Here is a 15,176-nt window from a genome sequence, read left to right as displayed (position 1 = left end):
ATATTGATTTCTTTCAGTTCCTCCCTCTCACTAAACTTTGTAATTCCCAACATTACTGGTATGTTATTTGTGTCCTCCTTTGTGAAGACAGAACCAAAGTATGTATTTAGTTGGTCAGCTATTTCTTTGTTCCCCATTATAAATTCCCACTTCTGACTGTAAGGGAACTACATTTGTCTTCACCAATCTTTTTCTCTTCGCATACCTATAGAAACTTTTACAATCAGTTTTTATGTTGCCTGCAAGCTTACTCTCGTAATCAATTTTCCCTTCTTAATCAATCCCTTGGTCCTCCTTTGCTGAATTCTAAACTGCTCCCAATCCTCAGGTCTGTTGTTTTTTTTAGCTAATTTGTATGCCCCTTCCTTGGATCTAATACTATCTCTAATTTCCCTTGCAAGCCATAGTTTGGCCACCTTTCCTATTTTACTTTTGCGCCAGACAGGAATAAATAATTGTTGCAGTTCATCCAGGTGCTCTTTGAATGTTTGCCATTGCTTATCCACCGTCATTCCTTTAACTATTATACCTCGCATGTATATAGTGAGGTCCTCAGGGCATCTGCTATTTCCTCCCTGGCTTCCTTTAACAGCCTGGGATACTTTTCATCTGTCCCTGGTGATTTATCCACCTCCAAGAATGTCTGTCCTTCCAGTACTTCCCCTCTCATTATGCTTATTGTATCTAATATTTCACACTCCTCCTCTTTAACTAAAATGTCTGCATCATCCTTCTCCTCAGTGAAGACAGAGACTAAGTACTCATTCAGAATCCTGCCCACATCTTCTGCATCCACGCATAAGTTACCTCGTGCATCTCTGATAGGCCCTACCTTTAATTATCCTCTTGCTCTTAATGTCCTGATAAAACATCTTTGGATTTTCCTTGATTTTATCTGCCAATATTTTTTCATATCCTCTCTTAGCTTTCCTAATTTCCTGTTTTTTTTTTTTACCCCATCCCTGTATTTTCTATACTGCTCTAGGTTTTCTACAGTATTAAGTTTTTTGTGACTGTCATAAGCTTTTTTTTTCTGCTTTCTCTTACCTGTTATGCTTCTGGATAATCAAGGGGCTCTAGATTTGGCAGTACTGTCCTTTTTCTTTGTGGGGACGTGTCTACACCGTGCCTGTAGAATCTCACTTTTGAATGCCTCCCACTGATTTGTCACTGATTTTCCTTCAAGTGGCTGTAACCAGTCCACTTTTGCCAGATCACCTCTCAGCTTTGTAAAATTTGTCTTCCCCCAATTTAGAACTTTCACTTCTGTTCTATCTTTATCCTTTTCCATAATGATGCTAAGTCTAACTGTATTACACTCACCCACTGCTACTTCATCTACTTGCCTAGCTTTGTTTCCTAAGACTAAATCTAGAATTGTGCCCCCTCTCATTGGGCTTGTTAGTTTCTGTCTAAAAAAAGTTTTCTTGTATGCAATTTAAGAATTTTGTGCCCTCTCTGCCTTTCGCACTGTTCATATCCCAGTTGATATTAGGGTAGTTGAAGTCCCCAGCTATTATTGCCCTATTGTTTTTGCACTCAGAAATTTGCCTACATGTTTGCTCTTCTATCTGCCTCTCACTATTTGGGGGTCTATAATATACTCCTAGCAGTGTGTCTGCTCCTTTTATGTTGCTGAGCTCGACCCATATAGAATCATAGAACTGTTACAGCACCTAAGGAGGCCATTTGGCCTATTGTTTCCATGCCGGCTCTCTGCAAGAGTTGTTCACCTTGTCCCAGTCCACCCCTTTTCCCATTAACCCTCCAGTTTTTATCTATCTTCAGATAATTGTCCAATTCGCTTTTGAAAGCTGCGGGCAATGTTTTCTCAATCCTAACCACTCGCTTTCTACAATCTTTCATACAAGGTATTAATTATTAGCAAGAGTGGAATTGTAACCTTGTGATATGGGCTGACAATTACTTAAGAGATGGGAGACAGAGGGATGGGACAAAGAAAATGTTCTCTAATTGGTTGGATTTGACAACTGGTGTTCCTCAGAGATCTGTACAGGGGTCTCAGATTTTACTAATGATATGCATGAATGCACTTAAAAGCAAAATACTGCAGATGCTAGAAATCTAGAACAAAAACAAAAATACTTGGAAAAACTCAGCAGGTCTGACAGCACCTGCGGAGAGGGATGCAGTTAACATTTCGAGTCCGTATGACCCATCATCACAACTAAGACATATAGAAATGAGATAAAATATAAGCTGGTAGAGGGGGGTGGGTGGGACAGGTAGAGCTCGATAGGGGGTCAGTGATAGGTGGAGGTCAAGAAGAGACTGCCAAAGATGTCATAGACAAAAGGACAAAGGGGTATGGACGGTGGTGATATCTAAAGGATGTACTAATGGGGACATTGAGGCTAGAAAGCAAGTGGCAGATGGCCCTAGTGGGGGTAGGGTGGGGGGAAGGGATCAAAATGGGCTAAAAGGTGGAGATGAAGTAATAGATCGAAATAAATTTAAAATAGGAGGGAAAAGAAAAATATATTTGTCAAAAAAATGATAAATTATTGGAAGAAAGGGGATCGGAAAGGGGGTGGGGATGGAGGAGAGAGTTCATGATCTGAAATTGTTGAACTCAATATTAAGTCTGGAAGGCTGTAAGGTGCCTAGTCAAAAGAAGAGGTGCTGTTCCTCCAGTTTGCGTTGAGCTTCACTGGAACATTGCAACAGGCCAAGGACGGACATGTGGGCATGAGAGCAGGGTGGTGTGTTGAAATGGCGAGGGGCAGGGAGGTCTGGGTCATGCTTGTGGACAGACCAAAGGTGTTCTGCATTTGGTGTCTCCAATGTAGAGGAGACCGCATTGGGAGCAGCGAATGCAGTAGACTAAATTGAGGGAAGTGCTTATATTTCATCTCATTTCTATATGTCTTCGTTCTGATGAAGGGTCATACGGACTCAAAACGTCAACTGTATCCCTCTCCGCAGGCGCTGTCAGACCTGCTGGGTTTTTCCAGATATTTTTGTTTTTGTTCTATGAATGCAATGTTCTGTACTGAGGTTGGAGATGACATTGGACGATCTCTTGCCCCCTTTTACCCAAATTTCCACCTGAACTAAATTCCTAACTTCTCAATCAATCTACGTCTCGCTTGGGCTAAGCCTTGTGTACTGCGCACCTCTTTCTGCCACCAGTTGCTCAATGCAGGTGCAAAAACACTTTACAGGGCAGTAAGGATTAGGAAATAATTTGTGGCCTTCCCAGTGTGGCATGTGTGCAATGTCTTTAGCCCTTACAATGGTAAAATTGCTGTTCCCTATAAAGGTTTGCACACAAATAACCATTTGTTTGAGGTATTGAGGGTGCTGAATCTATAATATAGTAAGACAGTACATCATAAACTCCTTCAAGAGATGTATACAAGGAGAAAATAAACTTTACTTTATCTGCGATGAGTCATAATGGACTTGTGCTTCAGTTTGGATGTACTAGCTACACTTATTTAATTAACGATTCTTGCCTTTTCCTTGACACAACGTCAGCCCATTCAAATACTGTGACTTCTGGCTTTTGAAATCAGTGCCATCTGGGCAGAGTGTCCAGCTCATCAAAGTTGTTCTTGCAGGTGTTTTGCCTGAATGCTGTGGAGCTGGCCTGAAGAAAGACACTAGTGTTTGTTTGACAGCCCTCTCATTTAATCCAGAGGATGTGACGGAAGCATTGGTGATGGAATTTTTCGAGCGCTGTTATGTGTTGCTGATAGACAGTCCAGGTCTCAGTGCAATGTGGGACTGCTTAGTACGCTAGGGCTTTTGTTGACTTCCGGAGTCCTTTGTTGTCAAATATTCACTGCCATAGTTTGTAGAAGGCTGAGTTGATGCAGCTGATCTGGCGTTGGATCTCCTCATCAATGATGGCCTTTTCAGAGAGGTGGCTGCCAAGATGTGGGAAGTGCTTGACATCTTCCGGAGTCTCTACTTGCCATATATGGGAGGTGGAATACTTGACTGACCAGGTGTGGGGTGATACGAGTTTGTTTTCGCAACTTTCAAGGAAGGCTGAGGTTCTTGTGCATAGAATGGAAGAGATCGAGAGTGGCTTGCAAATCGGATGCAAAGTATGCAACGACACCATTCATCTGCAAACTGTAGATCATCTGTGCCTATAGTGGTCAGTTTAGTTTCGGCATGAAGGTGACTGAGATTAGAATTTTCCATTTAGGTGGTGTTTCGTACTGAAACCAGAGGGCAGTTGATCTTTGAGTTTTATAGCCACATTGTAAAACTTTGGGGGCTATCATGCAATCTTGCTTGATCTCCTGTCCAGATTTTGAAGGCGTCTGTTTCAGGTTTCTCACTCTGGCATTGCAGTCATATCATCATGATGCAGTTGCAGGATTGTGATGAATTTTCTTGGACATCCAAATCTTTGGAGCATAACCCACACACAGCCTCAATTTACGGAGTCAAATGCTTTGGTCAGGTTGATGAATGCAATGAAGAATTCTTGGTGACGTTTTTGACATTTTTCTTGGATTTGTCTGGCAACAAAGATTATTGGAGCTTCCTCTGGAAGTTCTAAAACCACACTGTGTCTATGGGTGGGGGAATTTCCTCAGCCACAAGAAGTAGGTGATTCAAGGGAATGTGTGCCGGGATTTTCCCTGCTATGGACAAAAGGGAAATACCTTAAGAGATAAAAACAAAAAACTACGGATGCTGGAAATCCAAAACAAAAACAGAATTACCTGTTGAAGGGTCATGAGGACTTGAAACGTTAACTCTTTTCTTCTCTGCCGATGCTGCCAGACCTGCTGAGTTTTCCAGGGAAATACCTTGACGGTTCTCTTTCATGATTTATCTCTCTCTCCTTGAAGTAGTTGCAATTGTCCCATTCCTGAAGTTGGTGGGGGATTATTTTTCCTTCTAAATCTGTAGGATGCGTGCATGGAGTCTTAATGTGAGCAAAAGTCTACCAGCTTTGAAGACTTTCACTGGAATAGCATTGGGATTGCAAGCTTTGTTGTTTTTCATCTGTTTGCTTGTTGCAGCTTTCCCGTGGATTCTACCATGGGATACTGAGACACAGCCTGGAAAGTATTAACTGCCACTGTGGATTCACAATTGAGTTATTGAAAGTGTTCTTTCCAGCGTTGATGGATAGCATTGTCATCCTTAAGAAGTGAAGCACCCATCCCATGAGTGAAGGGGTTGGTACGGAGAAGCTTTTGATCCTTTATCCAAGTGGGATTTTTCAGTGCGGGCCTGGAAAGCAAGTGTCAGCACTCTATTTACATTAGGGATTCAAGTGCATATCTGACAACGCCATTTCCAAGGAAGACCAATGGCTAGCAGTCAGAATAGAGGATCTTGACTGTTGGTTATGTCTCCCTATTAGTCTTCTCCCCCTCTGTTTAATCATCCCCTCCAACCTGTTCAAACTGGTGGAGGGACCTTGCACATAATTGGACCAAGCTTATTACCATGCTTGCTGATTTGAGTAAACATAGTTCAGTGGATCTGATCGTGAATCTCTCTTGTTTTATGTGATTCAGTGCTGCATCATTGCCACAGAAGGCTGTGGAGCCCAGGTCATTGAGTGTATTTAAGACCGAGATAGATAGGTTCTTGATTGGTAAGGGGATTAAAGGTTACGGGGAGAAGGTGGGAGAATGGGGTTGAGAAACTTATCAGCCATGATTGAATGGCGGAGCAGACTCGATGGGGTGAATGGCCTAATTTCTGCTCCTATGTCTTATGGTCTTATCATAATGTTCATAGACATTGAGGTTGTTGTGAGATGAACTTTTTGGACAGTTTTTAATGCTGATTATAAATAAAGAATGCCTTAACCTGAATTTGTTTTTAACATCTAGGCCAAACACAATATTGAGGCTTCGATTCATTCACTTTGCCACAGAGTGCAGCTGGGATCATTTATATGTGTATGATGGAGACTCGGTTTATGCACCATTATTAGCCGTGTTCAGGTAAGGAGAGTTGCTTAGCTTGTTCAACTGGATTTAGAATGCTTTCATTATCAAATTTCCCACTAAATGCAAATGATTGCTGAATTAAAGCCGCAGCCATAATGTCCTACATGATGGGTGTGCCATGCTAATATTTAAAATCTAAGGCATAGATAATTTATTGTTGTGAAAAATTTATGGAATAATACCTCCAAGTAAAATTGGAGCCTAAGGCAATTATAAAGCCTTAAATTGATTTTGTGCCTTGGATGAAAATTCATAATAGATTTGCTTTCATGGTTGATGTTATCTAAACTTGTCACTAAATATCTGCTTTGTAATACTTCGCACAGTTAATAGATTGCCAAGCTTTTCACATGGGACCAGGTGAAGTCATTCAGAGTAATAAGAGATTACACTTTGATTTCTGCACATTGTTCATTCAACAAGAGTCAGTCATCAGTTAAAGCCAAATAATGGTTGAATCTGCTATGTGTAACTTGCTGACTCAACTGTTTTAAGCTGGTTCCCTGACTTTACAAAATTGGTTGCTCTTGGTTCACTAAGTTATCCAGGTACCATTTAAGTTGATTATATTCAACTTCAGTCAACATCTAATTCAGAAATCTAGTCCTCAAGTTATTGACTCTTAAGGTTCTTTCTCAGTTAATTATATTCCTTCGTTCCTTTCTCCTTGCCCTAGCAAGGAGGTAAGGCAAGTAACTGAGAAGGCAAATGGAGTGTTGGCTTTTATTGCAAGGGGGATGGAATATAAAAGTACTTTTTGGAATGAAAACAAAGTTTCAAATTGAATAACCAAGGATATGAAGAGTTAAATTAATTAGCAAGAAATTCTAACTAAAGATCAGTAATAGCACTGGACAAAACGTTTGAAATTATATTTTGCTGATGATTATATTGAAAACCGAGTCCTGGGTTTTACAATAGCTTTGAGGGTACTCATTCATTTTGATGTGTTGTCAGTGGCATTATAATTAGATAAACTAGGCCAAAATATGTCTGTAAACAAAACTCTATTGTATGGAAGAACAGAAACTTTTGAAAAACAAACTAAGCCTCACAAAAGCTTAATGATTGGCAAACCAATCATACTAGCATTTATGGAGTAACGTAATAGTGAAATAAAAACTAACAACTTGCATTTGATGGGTGCACCTCATCATGTTGTCAAGGTAACCCAAGAGTTTGACAACCAATGGATAAATTCTGAAGCACAGACATTATTAGATCGGAGCAGATTAACAGGCCCGTGTAAAAATGGGGCCCCTCAGTAAAATTTTTCATAACAAGGGTGGATCATAGTCACTTATTTAATTCTTTTCTATTCCAGTGACTTGCCAGCAATATATGTCAGGTAGCAGATGTGTTGTAACAGTTTATAGTTTAACAATACCCAAACCTAATTGTTGACTTTGAAAAAATTGATGCAACATGACAATTTTCCAGTCAATTACTCTTTTTCTGCATATAATCAAGGTGAAAAGAAGTTTAAGACACAGCTCCATCCCACTTACAACTCCGTTGCTTGGTGCCTTTGGATATATGTTCAAGGAGTTTGGACATTGATGCATGTCTATACTTTAGAAATATTTGTAATCTTGTAAATTCATTTATAAGTACAGTCAGATTCCTTGTTCACAATTTGAAAGCCAAAGTAGTTCTCATTGTTTTTTTAATTTGTATTTCTGATTTCAGTGGTACGGCAGCAAAGACCAGATGATTATATTTGAAATGTCAAACTCCAAAAAAAAGAAATTTCTCTGTTCCTTTGGCCAGCTAGGAAATTATTCCTTTGGTGATGATTTGTGAGGAATAATTCTCCAGTCAAATCAGGGGCTCATTTTAGAATCTCGCCTGTAAGGGTTGAGGAAATGTGATCAGCTGAGATTCTTCTTGGCTGTCACCATGACTGTGACACCAGGATACTTTTACAGGTGGTCATTTTGAGACCCCTGGGGAGGTCTTCCTTCTGTGTGACTATATTTTAACATTCTTTGAGAAGGGCAATCATATCCTCAATGCAATTTTCACATTCTCTCTTTCAACGAGTTCAAGTATGTTGTGAAGAGGACTTTCTGAAGGAGGTGGCAGACAGATATAGATAGGTTGAGTGAGTGAGCTTATATCTGGCAGGTGGAATGTAATCTAGGAAAATGTGAAATTGTTTCCTTTGGTAAGAAGAATAATAAAGCAGAGTATTTAAGTGGAATTCTGAGATGCAGAGGGATTTAGGTGTTCTGGTGCATGAGTCACAAAAAGTTAATATGCAAGTAATTATGAAGGTGAATGGAATGCTGTCCTTTATTACAAGAAGAACTGCATATAAAAGTAAGGATATTATGCTTCAGGTAAACAGGGCATTGGTGAGACTGCATCTTGAATACTGTGTGCAGTTTTGGTCTCCTTATTTAAAGAAGGATATATATGCATTGGAGGTGGTTTAAAGGAGGTTTACTAGATTGATACCTGGGATGAGCAGGTTGTCTTATGAGGAAAGGTTATATAGACTGGGCTTGTTTTTACTGGAGTATAGAAGATTGAGGGGTCACTTGATTGAAGCACATAAGATCCTGAATGGAATTGACAAGATGGACATGGAAAGGATGTTTCCTTTTGTGGGTGAGTCCAGAGCTAGGGGCCACTGTTTTAAAATTAGGGATTGCCCTTTTAGGATAGAGATGAGGAGCAAATTTTTGAGGGTTGTTTGACTTTGGAGCACTCTGCCTTAGAAGCGGGGTCATGTAATATTTATAAGGCAAAGGTAGATAAATTCTTGTTAGGTAAGGGAATCGAACGCTGTCGATGGGAATGTAGAATTCAAAACACAGACAGATCAGCCATGATCTTATTGAATGGCAAAGCAGGCTCAAGGGGCTGAATGGCCTACTTCTCCTATTTCTTATGTTGGTTAATCATGTCATGTTGTGAGCATTTAACTTTCACAGCTTTCTTAAAACCTTTTACTTGTTTGATTAATCTCTTGGATAATTGAATCAGTTCTTATCCCCGAGTTGGGTTCTACCTAATACATCACAGTATCATGTGACAGCTTTCTTTCATGAGAATTATTGCGGCAATTTAAAAGTCACCATTTGATTATGGGAGTGAAAAACATCACTTTAATTATAGGAATGGAAAGTCAATTCAACAATTATCATCATGTTGCTCAAATCATCTTTCTATAGTATCCAAATTATTGCCGTCATTTATACATTCAGTGTTTTTCTTTTTCAGCCTTTTTATCTTTTAATTTCAACATTTGTGAAGTTAATCAACTAAGCTTGAATCAGGATTTGGATTTAGATTTTCTGGGGTTATTTTTGTCTTTTATCCTGTATGCCATGCTATCGATTAGAATGTAATTATCTTGGTGTTTGTTTCTTTTTCTGAAGCTCATCAACCCATATATGGCTTCAGCATGCAGAAGTACTTTTGTGTTGAGTGTGGTTTCTCTCTTTTGCTGAAAAATGTTTCTTTGTTCCGTTTGGTTTTAATCAAGTAATTAAGCTTTACCCCATTGCCATCAACCAACCTTTCCCTGATGCACTTTTTTCTGGTATTTTTATCGTGATCCTACTCTTGCTTAGCCATCTGCAACAGTTTCTGAGCTCTGGCTTCTAATCTTAGTCTACAGAAGATGGTGCATTCGTTACCACTTATTACAGCTGTTTATAATCTGCATTGTCTTTTAACTGTTGTATCAGTCTGGGAGATCTATTTATCACTATTGCATTTAGTGTTTGTGCTATTTTTCTAGTTTGCAGGGGTAAAAATGTTGTTACAGGAATTGGTACGATTTCATAGCCCAAATATTTTGGGTCCTGAACGAGTTTTTTACGTCTGATTGTATTTCAAATCTTAGCCATCTGCACATTATAAAGATATGCCAGATTAGTGCATGTTTTAATTGTAATGTGATCTAATTCTTCAAATTTATGGGATAGTTGAGAAGTAAATCAAAGCGCAGGACTCGAGGCTCTGGAGGGCATCTCAAAAACTAACATCTCTTCAATTGTTTACTTTCTTAATTGCACCCTTCAATATTTGTATTGCCTGCTTCCACTGCATTTTGCCTGATAGTCCATTCCCTATCCTCTGCATTAAATATATAAACTACCTCTGAATCTTCCCTCTTTTTAAGAGCGAGTTTGTGGCAGTCTTGAAATTAATATTGGAGTTCGGTTTACCTGCTCTCAAGTATCTTTGCAAATTTGAGTATCATCTTCCCAGGGCTTTTGTTTTACATTAAAGTAAATCTAACTAAAGTGTAGTTTGACAACTTTGTCAATGTTCTTGAGGTATGGGTGATGCTTACAAGACCTCCTTGCCCCTTGTCTGTTATCAGTCCACCACTTCCGAACAAGTTGCTATCTGCTTATTTTACTGGTTGTACTTCCTTTATTGTGTCATTTATCTCTGGACATTGATAGACCAAGAAGTAAATGAATGTTGCTTGTTTTATAACCTGTTTGGAGGTCAAGACATATTCTTGTGTTTTTATGAAAAGTTTATTTACAAAGGACAACAAGCCAAGATTTCAGAGTGAAAATGTTGTATGTGGATTTGATCATTCTTTATCTTTTGGGAATCGGGAAAATCATGCATAACTTGACCCGAGGAGATTAAATGAATGGGGTAGGTGGTGCTTTGTGTGCGGGGAAAAGTCAAATTTTATCAATTGAAAGACTTAACTTTGGAATATAAGACACACTTGTCATCAGATAAGCATTTGATACAGAGAGAGACTTGGGGCTATAGGGAGAGTTCAGACCAAAGACATGAATTTTGGATTGTTATAGAAAAGAACTGGCACAATCAGTTTTTCAGAAGACTACGTACTGTGCTGGAAACGTTAGTTGAAATTAGATTTCTATGCTATTTTGTGAAACATGCCAGTAATGTTTCTTTGAAATGCAAAGCACTGATGCTGCCTTAATTTTACTTTCTGACACTGGCACGCTTTCAGCAATAGATTACTAGGCTCCATGAGTGGAGGTCACTGTTTGTCAGTGAAGTGACGTTTTTTCCAAGACACGATCAACAAAAAATCTTTTTAAAGTCCAGAGTGGAATGTATTTCTGAGAACTATTCAAAGTCAGTCGTGAATTAACAGATATGTGGTCTCATGTTAGGTTGGAGCCCATTTCTGGGTGAGGTGACCTCAGCTTCTAGCCTGTTTGCTTTCTATGCAACCTTCAAAATTTATTTGTATTCCCTGACACTTAATTTCTTACTACTTAGTGTCACATTTGTAAATTTGTTGAAATACTTTACCTCTTAGGCTTCCCTTTCTGTGACAGTTTTATAAACTCTAAGTTTGGCTGTGTTCACTATTTGATTGATCTTCTCTAGTGCACTTCTCAATCTCTGTTTTCTAGTCTCTTATATCTCAAAATGTTAACCCTGTACCTCCCTCCAGAAATGCTGCCAGACCTGCTGAGTTTTTCCAGCACTTTGATTTTGCCCCCTCAGTAATTTCCATCCCTGTTGGTTGTTACCAATGCTTTTAAGGTTTTTATCAGTAACTTCTTTCCTAGATCATTGGACAATAAAATAATTTCCTGACTTTTTATAACTATGCTGTTTGGAATATAAGATCATAAGAATTAAGAGCAGGAGTAGGCATTTCAGCCCCTCGAGCCAGCCCCGCCATTCATTACAATCATGGCTGATATCATTTTGGCCTCAACTCCAATTCCCCGCCCCTTCCCCCTCCCCCATAACCTTTCAACACATTACTAATTAAAAATCTGTCTATCTCCTCCTTAAATTTATTCAGCGTCCCGGCATCTACTGCACTCTGCAGTAGTGCATTCCACAGATTCACGACCCTTTGAGAAAAGTAGTTCCTCCTCAACTCTGATTTAAATCTACTACCCCTTAGCCTAAAACATGGCCTCTCGTTCTAGAATACCCCAGAAGGGTAAACATCTGTTCCATGTCTCCTTTGTCTATCCCCTTTAAGCATCTTATATACCTCAATTAGATCTCTTCTCATAGAACCATAGAACCATAGAACCGTTACATCACAGGAGGCCATTCGGCCCATCTTGTCCATGCCAGCCCGAGGACATCCTGGTGCCCTTTCTAATCCCACCTTCCTGCATCTGGCCCGTAGCCCTGCAGCTTACAGCACTTTAGGTGCAGATCCAGGTACTTTTTAAAGGAGTTTAAAGTTTCTGCCTCTACCACCAACTTGGCGAATTCCAGGCACCCACTACCCTCTGCGTAAAAAAAGTTCTTTCTCATGTCCCCCCTACACCTTCTGCCACTTATCTTGAATCTATTTCCCCTGGTTGTAGAATTCTCTAACAAGGGAAACAATTTTATCCTGTCCAGTCTATCTATTCCCCTTATAATTTTGTACACCTCAATCAAGTCACCTCTCAGCCTTCTTTGTTCTATGGAAAATAACCCCAACCTATCCAATTTCTCCTTGTAGCTACCTTCAAAACTTTAGCGAGTATAGGCCTAAACTGCCCAATCTCTCATAAGACAAGCCCTGCATCTCTGGAATCAATCTAGTGAACCTCCTCTGAACCGTCTCCAGTGCAATTACATCCTTCCTCAAGTAAGGGGACCAAAACTGTGCACAGTACTCCAGGTGTGGTCTCACCAATGCCTTGTACAGTTGCAACAACACTTCCCTATTTTTATACTCAATTCCTTTAGCAATAACTGCCAAAATTCCATTTACCTTCCTTATTACCTGCTGTACCTGCATACTAGCTTTCAGGATTCATGCACGAGGACACCCAGATCCCTCTGCACTGAAGCTTCTGAAGTTTCACTCAATTTAAATAATAAGTCACCTTTTTATTCTTCTGACCAAAATGGATAACCTCACACTTATCCACATTCAACTCCATCTGCCAGATTTTGGCCCATTGAACTTGTCCACATCCATTTGTAAATTTCTTATTTCTTCATTGCAACTTACTTTCCCACCTATTTTGGTGTCATCTGCAAATTTAGCTATAGTACCTCCTATCCCTGAATCCAAGTCATTAATATAGATTGTAAATAGTTGGGGCCCAAGGACCGAACCCTGTGGCACCCCACTCATTACAGCTTGCCATCCAGAAAAAGACACATTTATCCCGACTCTCTGCTTTCTGTTGGTTAGCCAATCCCCTTTCCAAGCTAATATATTACCCCTAACTCTATGTGATCTTATCTTGTGTATTAATCTTTTGTGCGGCACCTTATAAAAGGCCTTCTGGAAGTCCAGATATATTACATCTACAGGATCCCCATTATCCACTTTGCTTGTCACATCTTCAAAGAACTCTAGCAAATTAGTCAAACACGATTTACTCTTCATAACCCATGCTGACTCTGATGGATTGCATTTTGACTTTCTAAATGTCCCATTACTACTTCCTTAATAATGGATTCCAACAATTTCCCAACGAAAGACATTAAACCAACTGGTCTATTGTTTACTACTTTCTGCCTCCCCCATCTTTTGAATAAGGGCGTTATATTAGCGTTTTTCCAATCCACTGGAACCTTTCCGGAATCCAGGGAATTTTGGAATGTTATATCCAATGCATCCACTATCTCTGCTGCCACTTCCTTTAAGACCCTGGGATGTAGGCCATCAGGTCCTGGGGACTTGTCATCCTTTAATCCCAATAGTTTGCTCAGTATTTTTTCTCTAGTGATGGTGATTGTTCTAAGTTCCTCCTTCTCTATACCCTCTGCACTATCTATTACTATTGGGGTAGTACATGTGTCCTCCACTGAAAACTGAAGCAAAATATTGATTGAGCATCTCTGCCATTTCTGTATTCCCCACTATTAACTCCCCAGTCTCATCCTCCAAGGGACCAACATTCACTTTAGCTACTCTCTTTCCTTTTATATACTTGTAGAAGCTTCTGCTATCAGAATACTGGAGATTTCTAGTTTCTGTGCACTTCAGAAGGAGATATTGGTGATCAACATCAGCTTATGTTCTCTCTTGTAGCCTTCAAAACACTTGAGACAAACTGTATTAGCATTTTTTTAAAACCTACCTCAGACATCATGGGTGTAATTTAATGCCCTCCCCCAAGGCAAGTGTGGAGGAAGAGTGGGCCGTTTAATTGGGCGGAAGAGTCATGGGTGAGCCCATTTAAGGGCCACATCCCACTGCTGCTGGAATTCACTCAATGGAGGGTGGGGGTCCCGCCATTTGGGAAGCCTGAAAAGCAAATCCTCTTGGGGGTTCTTGCAGGCTTCCAGAGGAGGTCCCTCATTAGTGGCACTCAGTGCCTAATTCAGGGACCAGCATCAGCAAGGGAATGAGAGGCGTTGAGCGCCAACTCATGCCCTTGCTGCCTCCCCTGTGAACCCCATCTCACCATCACTCACATGTGGCCTGGGTCCCTTGACAATCCAGGACCTCCGGTGCGTGTATTTTCCAACAGGAACCACTGCTTCTGCTGGCACTGCCAAGCATCACACAGCTGCCAGTTTCTAAGGGGGTGGGGGGGTGGAGTGTTGTTGAGGGTGCAGAATTTTAAAAAATTAATTTGGTGCGCATTCCCTAAAGAGAATGACGTGGGCCTTCCAAATGGGCAAAACCCCATGCTCCATTAAATGTTGTTTCATGTCTCCAGGTTTTTTGTAGATGTGGAACTTCTTCAAAGTTCTGATCTGACAAAAGCATAGCTTTTAAACATGTTTGTTTACAGCTGTTACAGCCAACAGACCTCTGTTTGTGACCTGCATTTTGTATTGTAAGCTGTCCAGAGCAATCAACATTAAATGGATTCTGAGATCCATCTTTAAGAAATTACCTATGATGGTTCAGTGTGGATGAGTTCACTGCAGAGTGTGAAACTGAGCCGTGCAGACTGACAGTGTCCTATGTCTTAAGTCTGAGTTAGGTGTTCTCAGCCAAGATGAGGCAGAGGAACTAGAACCAGCACTCCCCCAGGGTGAAGGAAAGATAAAAGGAAGAAAAAAATAAACAGTAGATCCTCCCTTGGGATTGAAAGGCTTCTGTAAATCTCAGCCACAAATTTTGTTCAGTCAAAGAAATTACAGCCTGTAACACTCTTGAGCCTACTGTGCCATTCGGTGAGCTCGTGATAAGTTACCCCAACTTCACTTTCCCACCATGTGCTTTGATTTTCTGAGTGCCCAAATATCTGTTGACCTTTGTTTTAATACTGAGACAGGGAATTCTAAATGGCTTACCACTTACTCTGAGGCAACGATCCCTAGTTCCAGACTCTC

General features: G+C 40.2%; 1 protein-coding gene across 2 annotated transcripts in view; it reads left to right on the top strand.

Annotated features, from left to right (window-relative positions):
• atrn (attractin) overlaps positions 1-15,176 on the top strand; it is a 366,964-nt gene that overhangs the window by 69,452 nt on the left and 282,336 nt on the right. For both annotated transcript variants that reach the window (XM_041191464.1, XM_041191473.1), the window contains exon 3: positions 5,835-5,948. In XM_041191464.1, coding sequence (XP_041047398.1) covers positions 5,835-5,948 — 114 coding nt within the window. The remainder of the gene's footprint in view (positions 1-5,834; positions 5,949-15,176) is intronic.

The sequence above is a fragment of the Carcharodon carcharias genome, chromosome 1 (assembly GCF_017639515.1).
Source record: "Carcharodon carcharias isolate sCarCar2 chromosome 1, sCarCar2.pri, whole genome shotgun sequence".
Classification (NCBI taxonomy): Eukaryota; Metazoa; Chordata; class Chondrichthyes; order Lamniformes; family Lamnidae; genus Carcharodon; species Carcharodon carcharias.
This window is presented reverse-complemented; position numbering and strand designations above follow the sequence as displayed.